The 19201-nt window shown below is 52.6% G+C and overlaps 1 protein-coding gene across 8 annotated transcripts in view; it reads right to left on the bottom strand.

Annotated features, from left to right (window-relative positions):
• The window catches only part of VWCE (von Willebrand factor C and EGF domains), a 34484-nt gene continuing 16342 nt past the window's right edge, over positions 1060-19201 (bottom strand). For 2 of the 8 annotated variants that reach the window (XM_013994246.2, XM_021082937.1), the window contains 10 exons: positions 19004-19091; positions 17810-17895; positions 16418-16535; positions 15534-15599; positions 13781-13873; positions 12914-12996; positions 11205-11295; positions 11041-11123; positions 10635-10725; positions 3176-4126 (listed from right to left, as the gene is read on the bottom strand). In XM_013994246.2, coding sequence (XP_013849700.2) covers positions 3531-4126; positions 10635-10725; positions 11041-11123; positions 11205-11295; positions 12914-12996; positions 13781-13873; positions 15534-15599; positions 16418-16535; positions 17810-17895; positions 19004-19091 — 1395 coding nt within the window. In that variant the 3' untranslated portion in view covers positions 3176-3530. Of the gene's footprint in view, positions 4127-10634; positions 10726-11040; positions 11124-11204; positions 11296-12913; positions 12997-13780; positions 13878-15513; positions 15600-16417; positions 16536-17809; positions 17896-19003; positions 19092-19201 lie in introns of all 8 variants that reach the window. The other 6 variants (XM_003122650.6, XM_021082939.1, XM_021082935.1 and 3 more) reach the window with 6 other exon arrangements.

Raw genomic sequence — 19201 nt, 5'->3', positions numbered from 1 at the left:
GAGCTGGACAGAGTCTAAAAATGCTCCCCAGGAGTTCCTCTGTGGCTCAGCATGTTAAAGACCCAGGATTGTCACCACAGCAGCTTAAATCTCTGCTGTGGCGTGGCCCAGGAACTGCCACATGCTGCATGGCCAAAAATAAAAAAAAAAAAATTAATTAATTAAAATGCTCCCAATTTGGAGTTCCCGCTGTTGCACAGTGGGTTTAAGAATCTGACTGCAGGAGCTCGGGTCCCTGCAGAGGCATGGATTTGGTCCCTGGCCTGGCACAGTGGATGAAAGGATCTGGCGATGCTGCAGCTGCGGCTGGGATTCAATCCCTGGCCCAGGGAATGTCCATATGCTGAGGATGTGACCGTAAAAAGAAAAAAAAAAAAAAAAGGCTCCCCATTAGACAGATCGTCTGTACTAGAAAACCCCACGCTAACATACCTAATCTGACACTTTGCTCCACAAGATAAGATGGATTTGCATTCCTCTTCCACGGTCTGAGGCCCCTTCCCCATCCATCTTTCCCCATTTCCTGAGAGCCTCGGGGGTCTCAGCTCAGCTCAATCCATCCTTTCCACCCACGCTTGTCCAGGAGTGTTATTTGCATCTCCTAGGCCTCTGCTCTCCTCATCTGTGGAGCCCAGGCCCTCCCAAACACGGATTCTCACGCATCGCCAGTGGGAGCGTCAATGGGTATGAACCCGAGGGAGCACCATTTGGCGCCATCCGTCAAAATTAGAAATGCGTATACCTTTTGGCCCAGTAACTTCACTTCTGGGAATTCGTCTTAAAGATAGACTTGCACACGTGCAAAATGACGTAAGGCCGAGGTTATTCTTTGTGGCATCGTTTGTAAGAGTAAGAAACGACCCAAATGTCCACCCCCAGGGGATGGTTAAATGACTTCTGATGTGTGTGTGCGCAGAAGCCGCTACGCCCGCTGTAAAAAGCAAAGAAACGAGGATGCTTGCTAGGAACCGGGACAGAAAGAGCTTGCGGAGAGATGATTAGATGAAAAACACACAAAGAAGCACACGAAAAACAACAACAACAACAACAAAACCCAGGTGATAACAGAGCCTGTATTATTCTGTCTTTGGATGATAAAGATTTGCTTGCATATACATAAAGAAATCAAGAAGGGGCGCCCAAGAAACAGACATCACAGAAAGGGTAGGGGTACCGGGTGAATGTGGGGATGGAAAGACACCTCATCTATTACAGTTTTACGCTTTTCGGCCAAACCCTCAGCATGCAGAAGTTCCCGGGGCGGGGATGGAACCTGCATCACGGTTGTGACCTGGGCCGCTGCAGCGACACAGGGTCCTCAACCCACTGTGCTGCAAGGAAACTCCTACACATTTTTCTTTCTTTTTTCTTTCTTTCTTTTTTTTTTTTTTTTTTTTTTTTTTTGTCTTTTTGCCTTTTCTAGGGCCGCTCCCGTGGCATATGGAGGTTCCCGGGCTAGGGGTCTAATCGGAGCTGTAGTCGCCGGCCTACACCAGAGCCACAGCAACACGGGATCTGAGCCACAGCTCACGGCAACGCCGGATCGTTAACCTACTGAGCAAGGCCAGGGATTGAACCCACAACCTCATGGTTCCTAGTCGGATTCGTTAACCACTGCGCCACATGGGAACTCCTCATGAACTTATTTTGAATGTGTTTTACATCCCCATTATTAGAAATAAAAATGTGGGAGTTCCCGTAGTGGCGCAGTGGTTAACAAATCCGACTAGGACCACGAGGTTGCAGGTTCAATCCCTGGCCTTGCTTAGTGGGTTAAGGATCTGTGGTGAGCTGTGGTGTGGGTCACAGACGCGGCTTGGAGCCCTCGTTGCTGTGGCTCTGGCATAGGCCGGTGGCTATAGCTCCTATTAGACCCCTAGCCTAGGAACCTCCATATGCCGTGGGAGCAGCTCGAGAAAAGTCAAAAAAAAAAAAAAAAAAGTTCATGAAAGGTATTTTTAAATCTCTGAATTTATCCCAATGCAAAATCTACTGCGATTTGTCCTCGAGCCAATTGTCACCTAAACTCCAAAGCAGATCTCTTGACCCATGTCTGATTACTTGGCCTTGGGGAACTCCCTGGGTCCAGTGAAACTGACCCTGTGGAAGAGGTTTCCAGCACCCTCTCCCCCTCCTCTACTGCTTCTCAGAAGCCTCCGGTGGAATCCTAGGTTAGGGAAGTGCAGGCTGTACTCCCGCACAAAAAACACCCGATACACCCAGTGCGGGAGCCCAGGGTACTGAGAATTCAGACCAGCTCATCTGTGCCCCACTGGAGTCTTGAAAGTGGACCTCCAGCCTCCTGGTGCCAGCCAGCCCTGGGGTTTATTGTGGGCAGAACCTGTTCTGACCAAGCAAGGTCCCACCACTGGGGTCTCCCAACATATCACAGGGGGAAGGAGGACAGGTCAGAGGCACTCAGAGGCCCTGAGAAGGGACTGTGTTGGCCACAGCGGTCCAGCGGGGGTGCTCTGCCGACCGTGCACTTCAACCCCAGCTTGGGAGCAACATCTGCACAGGCCTGGGACCAGATTGGGCTGGGTCTTAGATTAAGTCCCTCCCTCCTTGATGCTGGGAGACTTTTAAAATGAGGAAGGAAAAGACAGATGAAGAGGGCTTGGCGGGGGGGTCCCTAGGAGGGAACCTCTGAGATGAAATTGCGGGCAGGTGGCGCTCAGCTTTAACATCTGCGGGGATGGGGGAGGGAAGCAAGCGGGAGGGGTGGGCCGGGCCCTCCCTAGGACTCAGCCAAAGAGTTCCTGTTGTGGTTCAGTGGGTTAAGAACCTGATTAATATCCACGCGGATGCAGGTTCCATCCCTGGCTTCGTGCTGTGGGTTAAGGATCCCGTATTGCAGTGAGATGTGATGGAGACCAGCAGCAGCCACTCCAATTTGACCCCTAGCCTGGGAATTTCCATATGCCACAGGTGTGGCCCTAAAAGACCCCAAAGGCTCAGCCAAGCCCCTGTGGAGCTCCGAGGCTGGAAGGGTGCTTGCTTCAGAGTCATTCTGTGTTGCAGCAAGGGGACAGGGCTTTGTGCCCTCCGTGTTGGCCAGTAATTCTATCTGGGCCACCCTAGGAAAGTGGCCTGGGCCAAGGCAGTTGCCCACCTGTGGGCTTGGAGTGAAGTTTTCCCACCTTTCCAAAGGTGAGAAGTGAACAAGAGGGGCAGCCTGGGGAGACCGAGACAGCCTTTAATCGGGAAACCTCAGGTGAGGACACATAATGGCTGGTGACACAATCCCAGTGGAACCCCAGGCCCCTCTATCCCTCCTCCTCCAGGGGAGACTCAGCCACCCCAACCTTTCTCACAGGACAGGAGAGCCAGGTGGGCCAGGAAAGATGCTGACCGCAGAGAAGGCCTTGCTGGATTCTTGTAACGCATCCCAAATGCTTCTCGGGGTCGAGGGGTCCCGCAGAAGTTGGCAGCCTCGTTGGCCCCCAGAGCCACCCTGCCAGGCTCCCAGGGCCACTGGCAGAGTCTTCTGTCCGGCGTCTCCTGGGCATGACCCTGAGGTGAAGACCTGGTCACCCTGTGGGCTCCTCCTCCCGCGAGGTCCCCGTGGTAGGTGGCTGGGGGCCGGGACTGCCCGTGGCTGCAAGGGCTGCAGACAGTCTGCGAGGCCTGAGGAGGGTGACGGGGGTCTCAGAGGGGCTGGTGCCCATCGTGGAAAGGGCCGAAGCTCCAGGTAGGGCTGTGGTGGGCCGTCTGGAGGCTGTGTGGGCCCTGGAGGCTGAGGACGAGGGCTCTGGTGTAAGAGGAGGTGGCCCGGGAGCCCCGGGAGAGGCCGGAGGTAGAGAGGAGGCTCCTGGGAAGATCGAAGGCCCTGGTGAGAGCCGAGGGGGCTGGGAGGCCCCGGGCTCCCCTGGGAAGTTGCCTTCCAGTCGCAGATGGGGTGAGGGTGAGGCCCGGGCTCCCGAGGGTAAAGTCTGCCTATTAGACAGGTTCGTTCTTAGGAGGAGCTGGAGGAGCTGGGGCGCTGGCCTCTGAGACGACGTGGCTGGGGGCCCCGGGCAGGAGCTGCAGTTGACCGGGGCTTCGGGGTCTCCACGGGGGCTCCGGGACGCTTTGCTGAGCTCTGCGACTCCACCAGGGGAGAGTCCCCGGCTCCCTTCCAGGAAATCTAGAGAGAGGGGCGGGGGAGGGGGGGAAGAAGATGCCCAGTGGTCCTCCCTGATGGCACAGGCAGCTCTGGGATCGGCTGCACGGAGGCCCCAGCTCTATCCTCTGAGGTCCTCGCACACCTGGGGGGGGGGGACCCAACAGCTCCTGCCTCCAGGGAGGGAAGACCAAAAAGGGAGAGGCAGGGAGAGGCACTGGCTGCATGACCTTGGGAAGGCACATAACTCCCCTGGGCCTCCATGTCCTCATCCATAAAATGGGCATCATAATAACAGTGACCGCCCAGGGCCACTCAATGCGGGCTGAAGGAGACAGTGCCTGCCTGGTCTCAGCCCAAACCCCAATGTTAACCATGGACTTTGGGTGACCGTCATGTGTCAGAGCCGGTTCATGGATGGTACCAAGGGTCCCGTCTGGTGAGGATATAGATGGTGCGGGAGGCCTGAATGGGGAGGGGAGGGCAGAGGGTACCTGGGAGCTTTCTGTACCTTTCCCTCGATTGGGCTGTGAACTTAAAAATGCGCTAAATAAAATAAAGTCTACTGAAAAACTTGTTTTTAAATAGGCCTGGAGCCTGGCATACCACAAGGGCTTACACTATCACAGGAGAACAAGAGAAGGAAAAAAGAATACTGGAGAAAGGTATGACTGGGGAGGAGACGATGACTGCATTTGAAAAATCATCAGAAAGTAACCTGTAACCTTTAAAAAGTGTGACAACGTTGTAAGTCAACAATACTCCCATAACATTAAAAAATAAATCAATAAAAATAAAATAAATACACCTGAAACTAATGCAACATTGTAAGTCAACTATACTCCAAGAATTTTTTTTTTTTTTGCCTTTTTAAGGGCCATATCTGCAGCATATGGAGGTTCCTAGGCTAGGGGTCCAATCGGAACTGTAGCCAGCCCACGCTAGAGCCACAGCAACACGGAATCCAAGCTGTGTCTGCGACCTACACCACAGCTCACGGCAATGCTGGATCCCTAACCCACTGAGCGAGGCCAGGGATCAAACCCAAAACCTCATGGTTCCTAGTCGGATTCATTTCCTCTGCGCCACGATGGGAACTCCAAATTTTTTAAAAAATAAAATTAAAAAAAATTGTGAATCACTGTGTTATATACCTGACATTTATATGCTATTGTACATAAACTATACCTAAATGTAAAATACACATATATGTGGAGTTCCCGTCATGGCTCAGTGGTTAACAAACCCGACTAGGATCCATGAGGTTGTGGGTTCGATCCCTGGCCTTCCTCAGTGGGGTAAAGATCTGGCATTGCCATGAGCTGTGGTGTAGGTTACAGACACAGCTCAGATCCCCCATTGCTGTGGCTGTGGCGTAGGCCGGCGGCTACAGCTCCGATTTGACCCCTAGCTTAGGAACCTCCATATGCCACAGGTGCTGCCCTCAAAAAGACAAAAGACAAAAAATAATAATAATAATGCAAATAAAATAAAATACACATATATAGGAGTTCCCTGGTGGGTTAAGGAGCCAGTGGGTTAAGATTCTGGTATTGTCACTGCTGTGGCTCAGGTTTATTCCCTGGCCCAGTAACTTTTGCACAATGTGGGACAGCCAAAAAAAAAAAAAAAAATTCACTGTATTTCTTTCTTTTTTGACCACCCCAAGGCGTATGGAGTTCCTAGGCCAGGGATCACATCTGAGCCACAGCTATGCCACAGCTGTGGCAATACCAGATCCTTTAACCTGCTGTATGGGGCCACAGATCAAACCCAGGTCCCAGCGCTGCAGAGACGCTGCCAATCCCGTTGCGCCACAGCGGGAACTCCAATTCTCTGCATTTCGATAAAAAGCAGTTTCTCTTTTAAAGGTGCTCTTATTACGAAGAACCACAGGACAAACGTAACTGAGGCAGGAGCCCCAGCAGGAGGAGCCGGGCTCTGCATCTCGCCTCTTTGGGCTTCCATTTCCCATCTGGAGGCTGGAGAGCAGAATGGGAACGAGCTCGGGGTAAGAAATCAGAGAGAGCTGGCCTTGAGGCTGACCACCACCTAGAGCCTGGCCTGAAGACAGAAACTCAACGTCTCTGAGCCTCCATTTCTCCATCTGCAAAGTGGAGGTAATAAGAGCACCCAAGCCTGAACATCCCTGGGCCGTTTAAATGAAATAATACTGGTTAAATGCTTTGGACACTGACAGGCTCCTTAGCTAACGAACCGTTAGTCTCCAGAAAGCAGGGCAATAATACCCACCAGCTTGGTGGTTAAACGCATATCTAGCATCACCGAACAGCTCCCAAGATAATGACTATTTGGGATCGGAATGTCTCCAGCCCCTCCAGTCTGGACAGCAGCTCTCCATCCACACATCTGAGAGCTGCCCTAAACACAGAACGTCCTCCTCAAAAGGTCAAAGGAGTTAAGCAGATATTTTATACAAGGAGAAACCCAGGCCACACATCCGTGGAAAAATTCACTGTCTTCCTAGAAGTTTAAAAAAAAAAAAAAAAAGTAAAATAGCCACATTGAAGGGACTTGATGGACATGTTAAATTGGAAAAATTAAATTAAAAACACGCAGTGTAGAGTTGGCAGGCATATGGGGAACCAGGTACCTCTCTGTGAGTTTTCTCTTTCTCCTGGACCCCCTTCTGGTCTAGGTGGGGGCGGTCACACCCTGGGAGTTACCAAACCACTCCTGACATCCTAGTTACTCCACCTACTAACCACAGGTCCGAACACAACTCACAAAATTTGAAAAACAGTGGCCTGACCGAAGATCTTCACAGTAGGTCCATTATGGATAGAAAAAAAGAGGAAGAAGAAGAAAAAAACCACCTAAATGTCAACCAGAAAGGCCAGGGGTAAGCAAACCACAATATTTGGGAGCTTTTCTTAAATGGCCAAGTGTGGGCTACGTCAATGCTCCGAAACTATGTGTTACAGCAGGTTGTCTGTGTGCTGTTGATGTCTCTGGAAGAGATCCACATGGGCGAGCACTCATGATGGAGAAAGACAAACAGACGAGGAGTTCCCACTGTGGCCCAGTGGGTTAAGGACCTGGTGTTGCCACAGCCGCACCTCGGATTCGACCCCGTGGCCTGGGAACTTCCATATGCCATGGGTGTGCCCAAAAGAAAACAAGGAGAAAAAAAAAGGCAAACCGATGAGAATAATTTTCAGGAGTCAATGCAGCAGAGCAGCTAAAATCATTGACTCTGGGCTCAAATCCTGGCTCTACTGCCCACCAGCTGTGTGGCCTTGCACATCCCACTCCACGTCTCTGTGCCTCAGTTTCCTCACCTGGGAACCAGGGATGCTAACAGAGTTAGCTCTGTGAGCACAAAGAGTTGCTCCGAGGATGGAAGGAAATCAGACAAGTGAAGAGAGAGAGATGGTTATCAGGTACATGAAAAGATGCTCAGCGTCACTAATCATCAGGGAAATGCAAATCAAAACCACAAGGAGAGGAGTTCCCGTCGTGGCGCAGTGGTTAACGAATCCGACTAGGAACCATGAGGTTGCGGGTTCGGTCCATGCCCTTGCTCAGTGGGTTAACGGTCCGGCGTTGCCGTGAGCTGTGGTGTAGGTTGCAGACGCGGCTTGGATCCGCGTTGCTGTGGCTCTGGTGTAGGCCAGTGGCTACAGCTCCGATTCAACCCCTAGCCTGGGAACCTCCATATGCCGCGGGAGCGGCCCAAGAAATAGCAACAACAACAACAACAACAACAAAGACAAAAGACAAAAAAAAAAAAAAAAAAACCCACAAGGAGAGGCCCCTCACACCTTTGAGAATGGCCATCGACACAAAAACAAGAACCAACAAGTGGTGGAGAGGATGTGGAGAATAAGGGGATCCTCGTACAAGGTGGGTGAGAAGGTAAATTGGTGCAGCCACTATGGAAACCGGTAGGGAGGTTCCTCAAAAAAACTAAAAACAAGAGTTCCCATCACGGCTCCGTGGTTAACAAATCCGACTAGGAACCATGAGGTTGCGAGTTCGATCCCTGGCCTTGCTCAGTGGGTTAAGGATCTGGCGTTGCCGTCAGCTGTGGTGTAGGTCGCAGACACGGCTCGGATCCCGAGTTACTGTGGCTCTGGCGTAGGCTTGGCAGCTACGGCTCCGATTAGACCCCTAGCCTGGGAACATCCATATGCTCTGAGGGCAGCCCTAGAAAAGGCAAAAAAAGACCAAAAAAAAAACAAACAAACAAAAATAGAACTACCATATGATCCAGCAATTCCATTCCTGGATATATGGCCAAAGGAAATGAAAGTATTAATCCAAAAAGATATACGTACCCCAAAATTCAATGCATTATTTACAACAGCAAGGGAACAACCTAAGTGTCCATCCATAGATAAAGATGGATAAAAATGTGATATATATATATACATAATGGGATATTAGACAACCATAAAAAAGAATGAAATCTTACCATTTGTGGAGTTCCCATCATGGCTCAGTGGTTAATGAACCCGACTAGCATCCATGAGCACATGGGCTCAATCCCTGGCCTCGCTCATTGGGTAAAGGATCGGGCATTGCCGTGAGCTGTGGTGTAAGTTGCAGACACAGCTCGGATCCCGCGTTGCTGTGGCTGTGGCGCAGGCCAGCGGCTATAGCTCTGATTGGACCCCTAGCCTGGGAACCTCCATATGCTGCAGGTGTGGCCCTAAAAAGACAAAAGATTAAAAAAAAAAAAAACTTACCATTTGTGACAATGTGGCTGCACCTAGAGGGTATTATGCTAAATGAATAAATCATACAGAGAAAGATAAATACCATTCGATCTCATTTACAGGAGGAATCTTTTAAAAACAAACAAACAAACAAAAAACACTGCTGTGGTGCAGGTTCAATCCCTGGTCCAGGAACTTCTGCACAGCCAAAACCAAACCCAACCCAAACAAAATGAAACAAACAAAAACTAATCTCACAGATACAGAGAACAGATTGGTGGTTGCTAGAGATGAGAGGTGAAGGGTCAACGAAATGGGTGAAGGGGCCAAAAGGCACAGATTTTTCCGATAAGTCACGGGGATGTGAGACACAGCGTGGTGATTATAGTTAATAATACTGTGTTAAAATAGCATAGTTGAAAGATGCTAAGAGATTAAATCTTAGAAGTTCTCATCACAAGAAAAAAATATTTTGTCACTATGTGTGGTGACAGATTTTTTTTTTTTTTTGTCTTTTTGTCTTTTTTGCCTTTGCTAGGGCCACTCCCTCGGCATATGGAGGTTCCCAGGCTAAGGGTCGAATTGGAGCTGTAGTCACCAGCCTACACCAGAGCCACAGCAACTCGGGATCCGAGCCGCGTCTGCGACCCACACCACAGCTCACGGCAACGCCGGATCCTTGACCCACTGCGCAAGGCCAGGGATCGAACCTGCAACCTCATGGTTCCTAGTCGGATTCGTTAACCACTGCGCCATGACGGGAACTCCTACAGGTGTTAACTACTGTGGTGATCATTTCACAATATATACAAATATCAAATCACTGTTGTACACCTGAAACTGATACAATACTATAAGTTAATTATACCTCCGTTTTCTTTATTCTTACAGCCTCATCTGCAGCATATGGAAGTTCCCAAGCCAGGGGTCAAATCAGAACTACAGCTGCCGGCCTACACCACAGCCACAGCCATGCTGGATCCAAGCCCCATCTGTGAACTACACTGCAGCTGGTGGCAACACGGGATGCTTCACCCACTGAGCAAGGCCAGGGATTGAACCCTTATCCTCACAGACACTGTGTCAGGTTCTTAACCCGCTGAGCCACAATGGGAACTGAGGATGCGTGTTCAATCCCTGGCCTCGCTCAGTGGGTCAAGGATCTGGTGTTGCCACAAGCTGTGGCGTAGGTCACAAATGTGGCTTGGATCCAGTGATCCTGTGGCTGTGGCGTAGGCTGGCAGCTGCAGCTCCAATTCAACCCCTGGCCTGGGAACTTCATATGCCACAGGTGTGGCCCTTAAAAAAAGTAAAAAATAATGATATTCCCTGACACATAATGGGGCTCATTACACATTAGCAATTATTTTTCTGCAATGTTGATTCAGTCCCTAAACTCTTTTTTTTTTTTTTTTTTTTTTTTTTTTTGCCGCACCGGCAGCATGCGGAAGTTCCCAGGCCAGGGATCAAACCCCCTCCATAGCTACAAACTACACCACAGCTGCAGCAATGCCAGATCTTTAACCCAATGCACTAAATTCTAAAAGAGGAAGAAAGCAGAGGAAGACATTAAGAAAGGAGGCAATGAAGAGGAAAAGGGACAGTAAACAGACTTGTCAGATGGCACAGCCCAGTGTGGCAGGGACAGCACCAACGAGGGTCAGCAAGCCCAGGCATGGGCCTGATTATACCACATGCTCACTGTGTGACCTTAAGCAGGCCACGTTCCCTCTCTGATCCCGGGCTTCTTACACCCAGCCCTGCCCAAGTTCTGTGTTTCTGGGAAGAAGAGCAAAGTGGGGAAAAGCCAGTGTTCCAAGGGAAACTCCAGGATGCAGAGGCCCGATTACCTGGGCAGGAGGAGCAGCAGTCTCTGGGAGGCAGGGAGGAGTCTGCACAGGCCTGCTGGCAGGGCATCTTCTCACAGCTCACCTCTCCCAGCTGGGGAAGCAGAAAGACACACATGAGGAAGTCCAGAGCAGCTCGCCTGCCCAGGACCTCGTGCATCAGCAGCTGGACCCACAGAAAGATGCCAGGCAGAAGCTGCAGTGCCTGGCCCTCACCTGAACAACAGGTGACACCCAACACAAGGGGGCTGCCTTAAAGGAAACTGCAAAGGCAGAGAATACCATCAAATCCGAAGGTATTCCGGGTGAGTAATTAAAGAATGGGCAGACACCGGCTAAGGGGCCCCAAGTTTGCAAAAGGACAAAGATTAGAAGCAGCCCCTGGCCCAGGCCCCCAGGCCCAGCTCACCTGGCATATGCACTGGGTACAGGGCTCATCGTCCAAGGTGAACACCTGGCCGTTCGCCACCTTCCTGCCCTCGTAGTTGCAGTCTGCAGGGGCAGAGGAGACAGAGGCCATGAGAGCCAAGGCCCACCCGGGAGCCCCGGCCGTGGGCGGCTGGTCCCACTCACCTCGGCACACTGGGCAGCACTCCCCGTCAGGGTGGAAAGGGTAGGTGCAGGTGATGGGACAGTCCACGGGCGAGCAGGCCACCGAGCCCAGCTACGGACACAGAACACGCACAAGGTCCTTCATTCTGGGGGGCTGATGGGACACTCCAGAAGGACAGATCACAGAGCCATGGAGTACCCATCGGAGCCACCAAGGTCAGAGGACAGGTCCACGGTGAGGGGGTGGGGTGCGTTAGAGTCTGTCCCCCCACTAGAACAAAAGCCCCACAGGGCCAAGGACCTGGCCTTGTCCACGGGAGCATCTGTCAACAGGTACCTGCCAAACAAATCCATGAACCACACAAGGAAGCTGGGCACCAAACACAGGGGAGAAAAAAAAAAAAAAAAAAAAAAACAGAAGCTGAAGCTCCCCAAAGCACGTGGTTGTGAACAGACAGGGTCCCTCGGACGGTCACCGCATTTTCCTCAAATCTCTCCGCAGACGCGTCCCTTTACACCCACTGCCAGCGAAGAAGCCTCACCAGCATGAAGCATTTTCAGCATGACAAACAATATGAACTTCTTTTTCTTTGTTTTGTTTTAAGGCTGCACCTGCAGCATATGGAAGTTCCCAGGCTAGGGGTCGAATCAGCGCTGCAGCTGCCGGCCTACATTACAGCCACGGCAATGCCAGATCCAAGCCACATCTGAGAACTACACCGAAGCTTGTGGCAACGCCAGATCCTTAACCCATCAATCTAGGCCAGGGATCAAACCCGCATCCTCATGGATACTAGTTGAGTTCTTAACCCACTGAGCCACAATGGGAACTCTTAGACTTACTTTTTCCAATTTTCAAACACTCAATGATATTCCTGTCCTTTGGACTGAGAGGCGGCATGGCTTAGGGGCATCAGCATGCTCCCTGAGGCAGAGTCAGGACGCCAGGATTCCATTTTTGGCACTTCACTTGACTGGCTGTGGCATCTTAAGCAAATGGCTTGTTTCTGTGCCCAGTTTTCTCACCTGGCAGCTGGGGACAGAGGTGGCACCTCATAGGAGTCCCCGTGGACTGACTGAGGTCGAGCTGAGAGCAGGGACTGGCACACAGCAGGGCCCGGAATGTTGAGAATATTAAAGACTCCACGCAGAGTCCTGGGTTTGCACGCCTCACCTCCAACCCGCAGCAAGAATCCCTGAGCCAGAGTTCTAGTTGTGGCTCAGCGGTAACAAACCGACTAGTATCCATGAGGATGCAGGCTCAATCCCTGGCCTCACTCAGTGGGTTAAGGATCTGGCATATCCCGGAGCTGTGGTGCAAGTTGCAGATGAGTCTCAGATTCCGCGTTGCTGTGGCTGTAGCATCGGCTGGCAGCTGCAGCGCCAATTCAACACCTAGCCTGGGAACTTCTATACACCGCAGGTGCAGCCCTAAAAAGAAAAAAAAAAAGAAAAACAAAAAAGACAAGAAGCCCTGAGCCACATTTTCTACTATAAGGAGCCAGCCCCCTTCCAGTCACCGAGAAGCCAGGCAGGGTTAAAACTATTTCTCTGGCCCTGGCTAGAGATTCACCCTAGGCAGTGCTGGACGGAGCCAGCTTTCAGCTTGGATCTGATCCAGAAGTGACCAATCCCTTGGAAGTCTCTGGATTTTTGCCTCCAGGGTTCAGGAGCCAGGGGCAGTTCCCAGGGAGATTCCATAGCCAGGGGTCAGGTCTGGGTGGTAGTACCAGGCAGATGCAGCTCAGGCACGGGTCCAGCACGGATGGGAAGGTCTGGTTGTTGTAGAAGATTCTGCCTGTGTAGGTGCAGCCTGCCAGAGAGAGCACGTGGTGAGTACCAGCCTGGGGATGGCCGGCCTCCACTAAGATGAAAGTTCAAGGCTATCTGGACAGCAAAGTTCAGGCCAACGGCCTCCCCAGGCTCTTCCCTGGGGAGCTGGGGAAGGGACAGAGCGCACACCTGGATCGGGTGCTGACTTTTTTTTGAGGTGGATTCTGCAAAAGGATTATAGGGTGTTCCCTCCAGGATTCTCCCCCAGGGAAGGGAGTGGCTCCTCCTACCCCCTCAGGATGAGGACAAGGGACCAGGAGACTCAACCTGGGTGCCCCGTGCCATGGCCACCCTCTCTGATCCTCTCCGCTCAGCCAAACCCCAAACCCCACCTTCCAGGATGGTCCCCCGCTGCTCCCCTCTCTGCTTCCTGACGCCCATAGAGGCCCCACATGAGAACTGCCACTTTGGTGATATTTATCACATACTGGTGTGTATAAAGCCACTGATGGGGAGTTCCCGTTGTGGCGCAGCGGTATGAGCAGCATCTCTGCAGTGCCAGGACTCTGGTTCCCAGTGCGGTGGGTTAGAGGATCTGGCTTTGCCGCACCTGCGGCATAAGGTGCACCTGCGGCTTGGATCTGATCCCTGGCCCAGGAACTCCATAATGGGATGGTAGGGAAACATTTTATAAGAAAAAAATTTATATCTATGATATGTGAGCTATGGCGCTTTGCACAGGGAAGCCTGAGACAGGGTGAGCCCAGAGAGGGGGACCAGGGGTGCTCTGCTGCCCCCCTACCGCCCCCCAGGCAGGGAATTACCTGCCGAGCAGTCCGGGCAGCACTGTCCAGGGATCCGGATCGGGTGAGGGCAGGAGTCCACACAGTCTGTCCTCTTGCAGCTCACTGAGCCATCTGCCTGAAGGAAGGAGGAACTTCACCAAGATCCCACCTGCCATGCCCACCTCCCCACCCCACTCCCCCCACCAGCTCCCCTGCAAAGAAAAGGCGGTGCTGCAAACTGGCCGGGGCTTGCCCTAATGGGCACCACGATGCACCTGGGAGGTGGCAGGGTTTCCCCCAAAGAGGACCAGCTCCTGGGGGATGGGGGTGGGAACCTTCCAGAAAGCCTTCCCATTTCCCGGAAGGGGGAGGGTCAGAGCTGGGGTTTCGGTCTCCTTGGCTTCCTATCCCTCTCCCCGCAGCAGCCAAGGCTTCGCCCTGACCCCATCCAATTCTTCCCTCAGAGTTTCCCTGAAACTCTGGCTCACCCCAAATCTACAGAGGACAATAAAATCCTATTTTTATAGAGAGCTATTCCACCGGAAATGTCTTTCAGAAGATGAAAGCGCCATACACAGTTCTTGTTCCTTTTTTTTTTTTGGTAAGAATTTGAAGTTTGGGGTTATTTTGTTGTAACACGAGTACCCTAGATCAGTCCTAAAGGAGAAGAAACGCATCAAATGTACTTTCCTCCCAACTCTAATTTCAGTGAAACGTTTCCAAGTTTCATAGGAGTCGAAGGCTTTTTAACACATGCAGCATCAAAGGGACGTGAGGGCTGTGCTTCTCACGCACTCACGAGCACGCGAGTCTCTCGGGGATTAAAATGCAGAGTCTGGGGCCGGGAGGCCTGGGCAGCTGGGAGGTCCTGCATGTCTACCAGGCTCCCTGGTGATGCTGACCACACTGCGGGTGCGGGGACCTGATCTGGAGAAATGAAGCTCTAAGGGACTAAGAACCCCTTTTTTTTTTTTTTAAATTTTTGGCCTCCCCTTGGCATATGGAACTCCCAGGTCAAGGATCAGATCCAAGCCACTGTCCAGACCTAAGCCACAGCCACAGCAACGCACTGTAGCAGGCTGGAGATTAAACCCACGTCCCAGGGCTCCCAAGAGGCTGCGGATCCCACTGCGCCACAGCAGGAGCCCCTAAAAACTCTTTTAAAGTAGAAACGAGGAGTTGTGATTGTGGCGCAGCAGGTTAAGAAACCGACCAGTATCCATGAGGATGAGGGTTCGATCCCTGCCCTCGCTCAGCAGGTTAGGTGGTGGGTCGGTGGGGTTGCCATGAGCTGTGGTGTAGGTCGAAGACGCAGCTCAGATCCCACATTGCTGTGGCTGTGGCGTAGGCCAGCAGCTACAGATCCAATTCGACCCCTAGCCTGGGAACTTGCATATGCCACACCTGCAGCCCTAAAAAGAAAAAATAAGTAAAATAAAATAAAATAAAATAAAATAAAATAGAAGAGAAAGCCGACCCGTACTCAAACATGAGCTAAAATGATCGTGTTTCTCGGTGAAAAGCTGTGTTTGCATTTCTGTCAATCTGACTCTAGAACTCAAGCACCCTCCCCTTATCCATTTCTGAGCGGATGAAGTCACATGATTCACGTTCATGAAGGAAGCACTACAATCTCACAGAAAAGAGCTGAACTCCTGGGCCTCAGTTATCCGAGCCCGGGGGAACCTGCTCCAGGGCCTCCTCTTTCCACCTGCTGAGGGCGGGCGGGCGGCGGGCGGGAAGCGGCTGAAGGCGCGCAGGTTGTCATTCACCTGGCAGATGCATAACTCACAGGGGTCACCGGGCGACCAGATCTGTCCAATCGGAAACTCAACCCCATTGTCGTCGAGAGAGCAGCCTGGCCGGGGGGGCAGCAGGGGAGAAAGGACCAGTGGGCAGAGGTGCCAGGGAGGGTCCTGAAAGCCTGCAGACCCCAAGCACCCACCCACCAAGGACAGACAGACACCGCTGCTCATTCACACTGTGTCCTTACAGCCACCTGCTGAGCTGCGGCTGCCGGCCACGGCCACCGCAGTTAGTGAATTTCTCCCCCGCCCCCAGTATACACGGGCACACTCATACAAATGTACACATCCGTGCACACCCACAAACACACCCATTCACACACTCAGACACCACACCCACAACAACACACACAGATACAACAGAAATCAAAAAGCACACACTCAAAAAACACACATGGAGTTCCCATTGTGGCTGACGGGGTTAAGAAGCCAACATAGTGGCCATGAAGATGCGGGTTCAGTCTGCGGCCTTACTCGGTGGGTTAAGGCTCTGGCATTGCCACAAACTGCAGCACAGATCACAGATGCAGCTTGGATCCCACGTTGCTGTGGCTGTGGTGTAGGCTGGCAGCCGTAGCTCCAATTTAACCCCTAGCCTGGGAACATCTACATGCCACGGTGTGGCTGTAAAAACACACACATACGCACCGATACAGCTCACACACATACATAGTCACATGGGCACAAGACACACAGATGCCACTCATATGCATACACATACACACCCTCACAAAAAGACACACACACATACTTGTAGACACACACAACACACAGAGAGCACGAACACACACACATTAACCATCTCAGCAGGTGACACTCAGCCTCCCCAGTGCTGGGTGCAGCCTGGGAGGCAGGGCTGGGCAGCCCTCACCTGTCATGGGTGTGGGTTCCCTGCAGGTGAAGCAGCACTGCCCAGGGCCCAGCCACCACTCCTCGCGAGGGCAACCCAGCTCTGGACACGGCGTGAAGGAACATTCCACCTCCCCATTCTGGAAGAGTCAAGGGACACGAACCAGTGAGAGCCCAAGAGGAGGCCAGCAGGCTGCCATCGCCCCCTAACAGGGACAGATCTCCAGGGAGCAGGAGCGGAAGGAAGGGCAAATCCCTCACTGGGGGCTGAAGCGAGGCTGGGACAGGATCCCCGGGCTGCCCCAGCCACAGCCACAGCCTCCAGCATCTCTTCCCTTGGCTCCTACAAGAGCTTTCTGCTCTCACTCCAATCCACTCTCACCTGCAGCCAGAGAACCTTCCCGTGTGCCAATCGGATGGCATCACACCATCCCTTAAAAACTTTCAGTAGCTCTGCCAAGTCCAAGTCCGCTGCCTGGCTGGCAAAATCCTTCATGACTGAATCTGAGGCAGAGACTGTCACCCCCACACACAGACCCCTTCCCTAAGCACTGCCCTTGGCTGATGGAGGCAGCATCCTCCAGGTACCTGAGGGTCCCTTCGCCCTCCCCGCCTGTGGAGCAAGAGCATACATACAACCGCCTGGGCTGGGTGGGCAAGAGCCCAGCTCCTGGCCTCGGGACACACCCATCTCTGCATCTCACCCTCTGGCCCTCCCCGTGGGATCAGCCTGAGACCCCATCTTCACGTGGCCCCCTCCCCTGCCTGTCCTCATCGCCGGCTAGTTCCTCCAAGAAGTCCCCCTCAGGAAATCACTTATACAAGAGCCCTGCTCCAGACTCTGCTCTAGCCCAAACAGGATCCCTGCCTCAGCTTCCCCTCAGGTCCCTCTAGAGTTTCGTGCTGAAGCCCAAACAGACATCTTCAGGCCCTGGAACACGCGGTTCTCTCTCCCACCCCTGCCATCTGCTCCCGACTGCCTTCTGCCAGACACACCTGTCTCAGCGCCTCACCTGATCAGTCTTGGGCATCCTTCAGGTCTCAGCTTAGCATCTCTGCCTCCAAGAAGGCTTCCCTGAAGCCCACAGTCTGGTTAAGAGCCCTGGGCACCAGTCCATTGCCCACCTAGCTGGGGGCCCCCCTGACGGAGGGACTGGGCTGTCTTGTGCTCAGCTGGGACCCCAGCATCAGCATTGTTCTGGAAACACAGGAGGTGCTCCAGAAACAGCAATGCTGAAAGACGAACTTCAAGGAGACTGCGGGAAGGCCGTGGTGAAAGCTAAGGACCCTTTGGTCTCGTTGCTGCCTCAGTTTCCCTTTTGCTGCATGGCAGCTCCTCTTCTGCAGGTCAAGGCATCCTGGGAAAGCCCTGTGCCCTGCCCCTCCCCGTCACCCCCCCCATTCAGCCCCCTACCTGGCAGACACACGTGGTACACTCGTCACCACCCCCACTGAACACAGCCCCATCCGCGTACCAGCGGCCGTGGAAATAGCATCTCACTGCAGGGGAGAAAGGAAGAAGCAGCTCAAGGTCTTCGGGCAGCTAAAGAAGAGGGGGGAGCAAACGGGGAGGGGGGTCTTTGGAAAGAAAATGCGCCCCCGAAATACTCCACAGCATGCCCACACCCAAGAGGCCAATGGCTGCTCCCCTACAAACCCTCAGCCCCTCAGCTAAAAGCACACCAGTACTTAAAAACTGACAGGGGGAGTTCCCTGGCTCGGCAGGTTAGGGAGCCAGCATTGTCACTGCTGTCACTCTGGTTACTGCTGCGGTGCAGGTTCTATCCCTGCCTGGGGAACTTCCACCTGCCACAGACATGGCCCAAAAAATCAGTTAAATCATTAAAAAATAAAAATTATTATTTTTAATAATTTTACAGAGTTCCCGCTGTGGTGCAGTGGGTTAAGAATCCAACTGCAACAGCTCAGGTCACGTGAGAGGTGCAGGTTCGCTCCCAGCACAGTGATGGCAATGAGGTCATCTCAGGAAGGAGGATCCCATTTTAACAAAAGACCAAATCATCAGCGGGGAGATTCCCCTTCCCAGTCCACACCAAGGGTGGACTCAAACCCATGCCTGTCGGTGTTGAAAGCACCATCCGGGCAGGAGCCAGGCAGGCTATAAGCCAAATCTTGCATCCAGGACACCGAGCACATGGTAGGGGCTCAGTTAAAATGGGCACTTCGAGATGCTTCACTCAATCAGTTTCTTTCTTTTTTTTTTTTTTCATTTTAGGGCCTCGCCTGCAGGATATGGAAGTTCCCAGGCTAGGGGGTCAAATCAGAACTGCAGCTGCCAGCCTACACCACAGCCACAGCAATGAAGGATCCGAGCTGCATCTGCAATTTACACCACAGTTCACGGCAACACCGGATCCCTGACCAGTGAGTGAGACCAGGGATCAAACCTGCATTGTCACGGATGCTAGTCAGATTTCACTTCCACTGCACCGCAACGGGAACTCCCTCCATCAGAGTTTCTAAAGCAGAAATCAATCTCCTTCCTGTCTCCACCACTCATCGGCCCCCCCAAACATACTCAAAAGACATCACCCAGCCCTGCAAACACACAAAAGCTAAATTCCCCTCCCTGCCCAGAGTCCCTCACCTGGCACACACGTACAGCAATCGGACTTCAGGGAGGTCTGACAGGGGCCGGGAGGACACTCTGGGGAGATGCAGGATACATTTCCGGCCTGAGGAGGTGAGAGGGGGAGTGGGTGGGGGCGGGGAGGGGAGCACATGGCACTGCACCCATGGCATCCCCCCACCACAGCATCCTCATAGCAAAGAAAGCTCTGGAAGG

This window comes from Sus scrofa, chromosome 2 (genome assembly GCF_000003025.6).
Source record: "Sus scrofa isolate TJ Tabasco breed Duroc chromosome 2, Sscrofa11.1, whole genome shotgun sequence".
In the NCBI taxonomy this organism is placed as follows: Eukaryota; Metazoa; Chordata; class Mammalia; order Artiodactyla; family Suidae; genus Sus; species Sus scrofa.
This window is presented reverse-complemented; position numbering and strand designations above follow the sequence as displayed.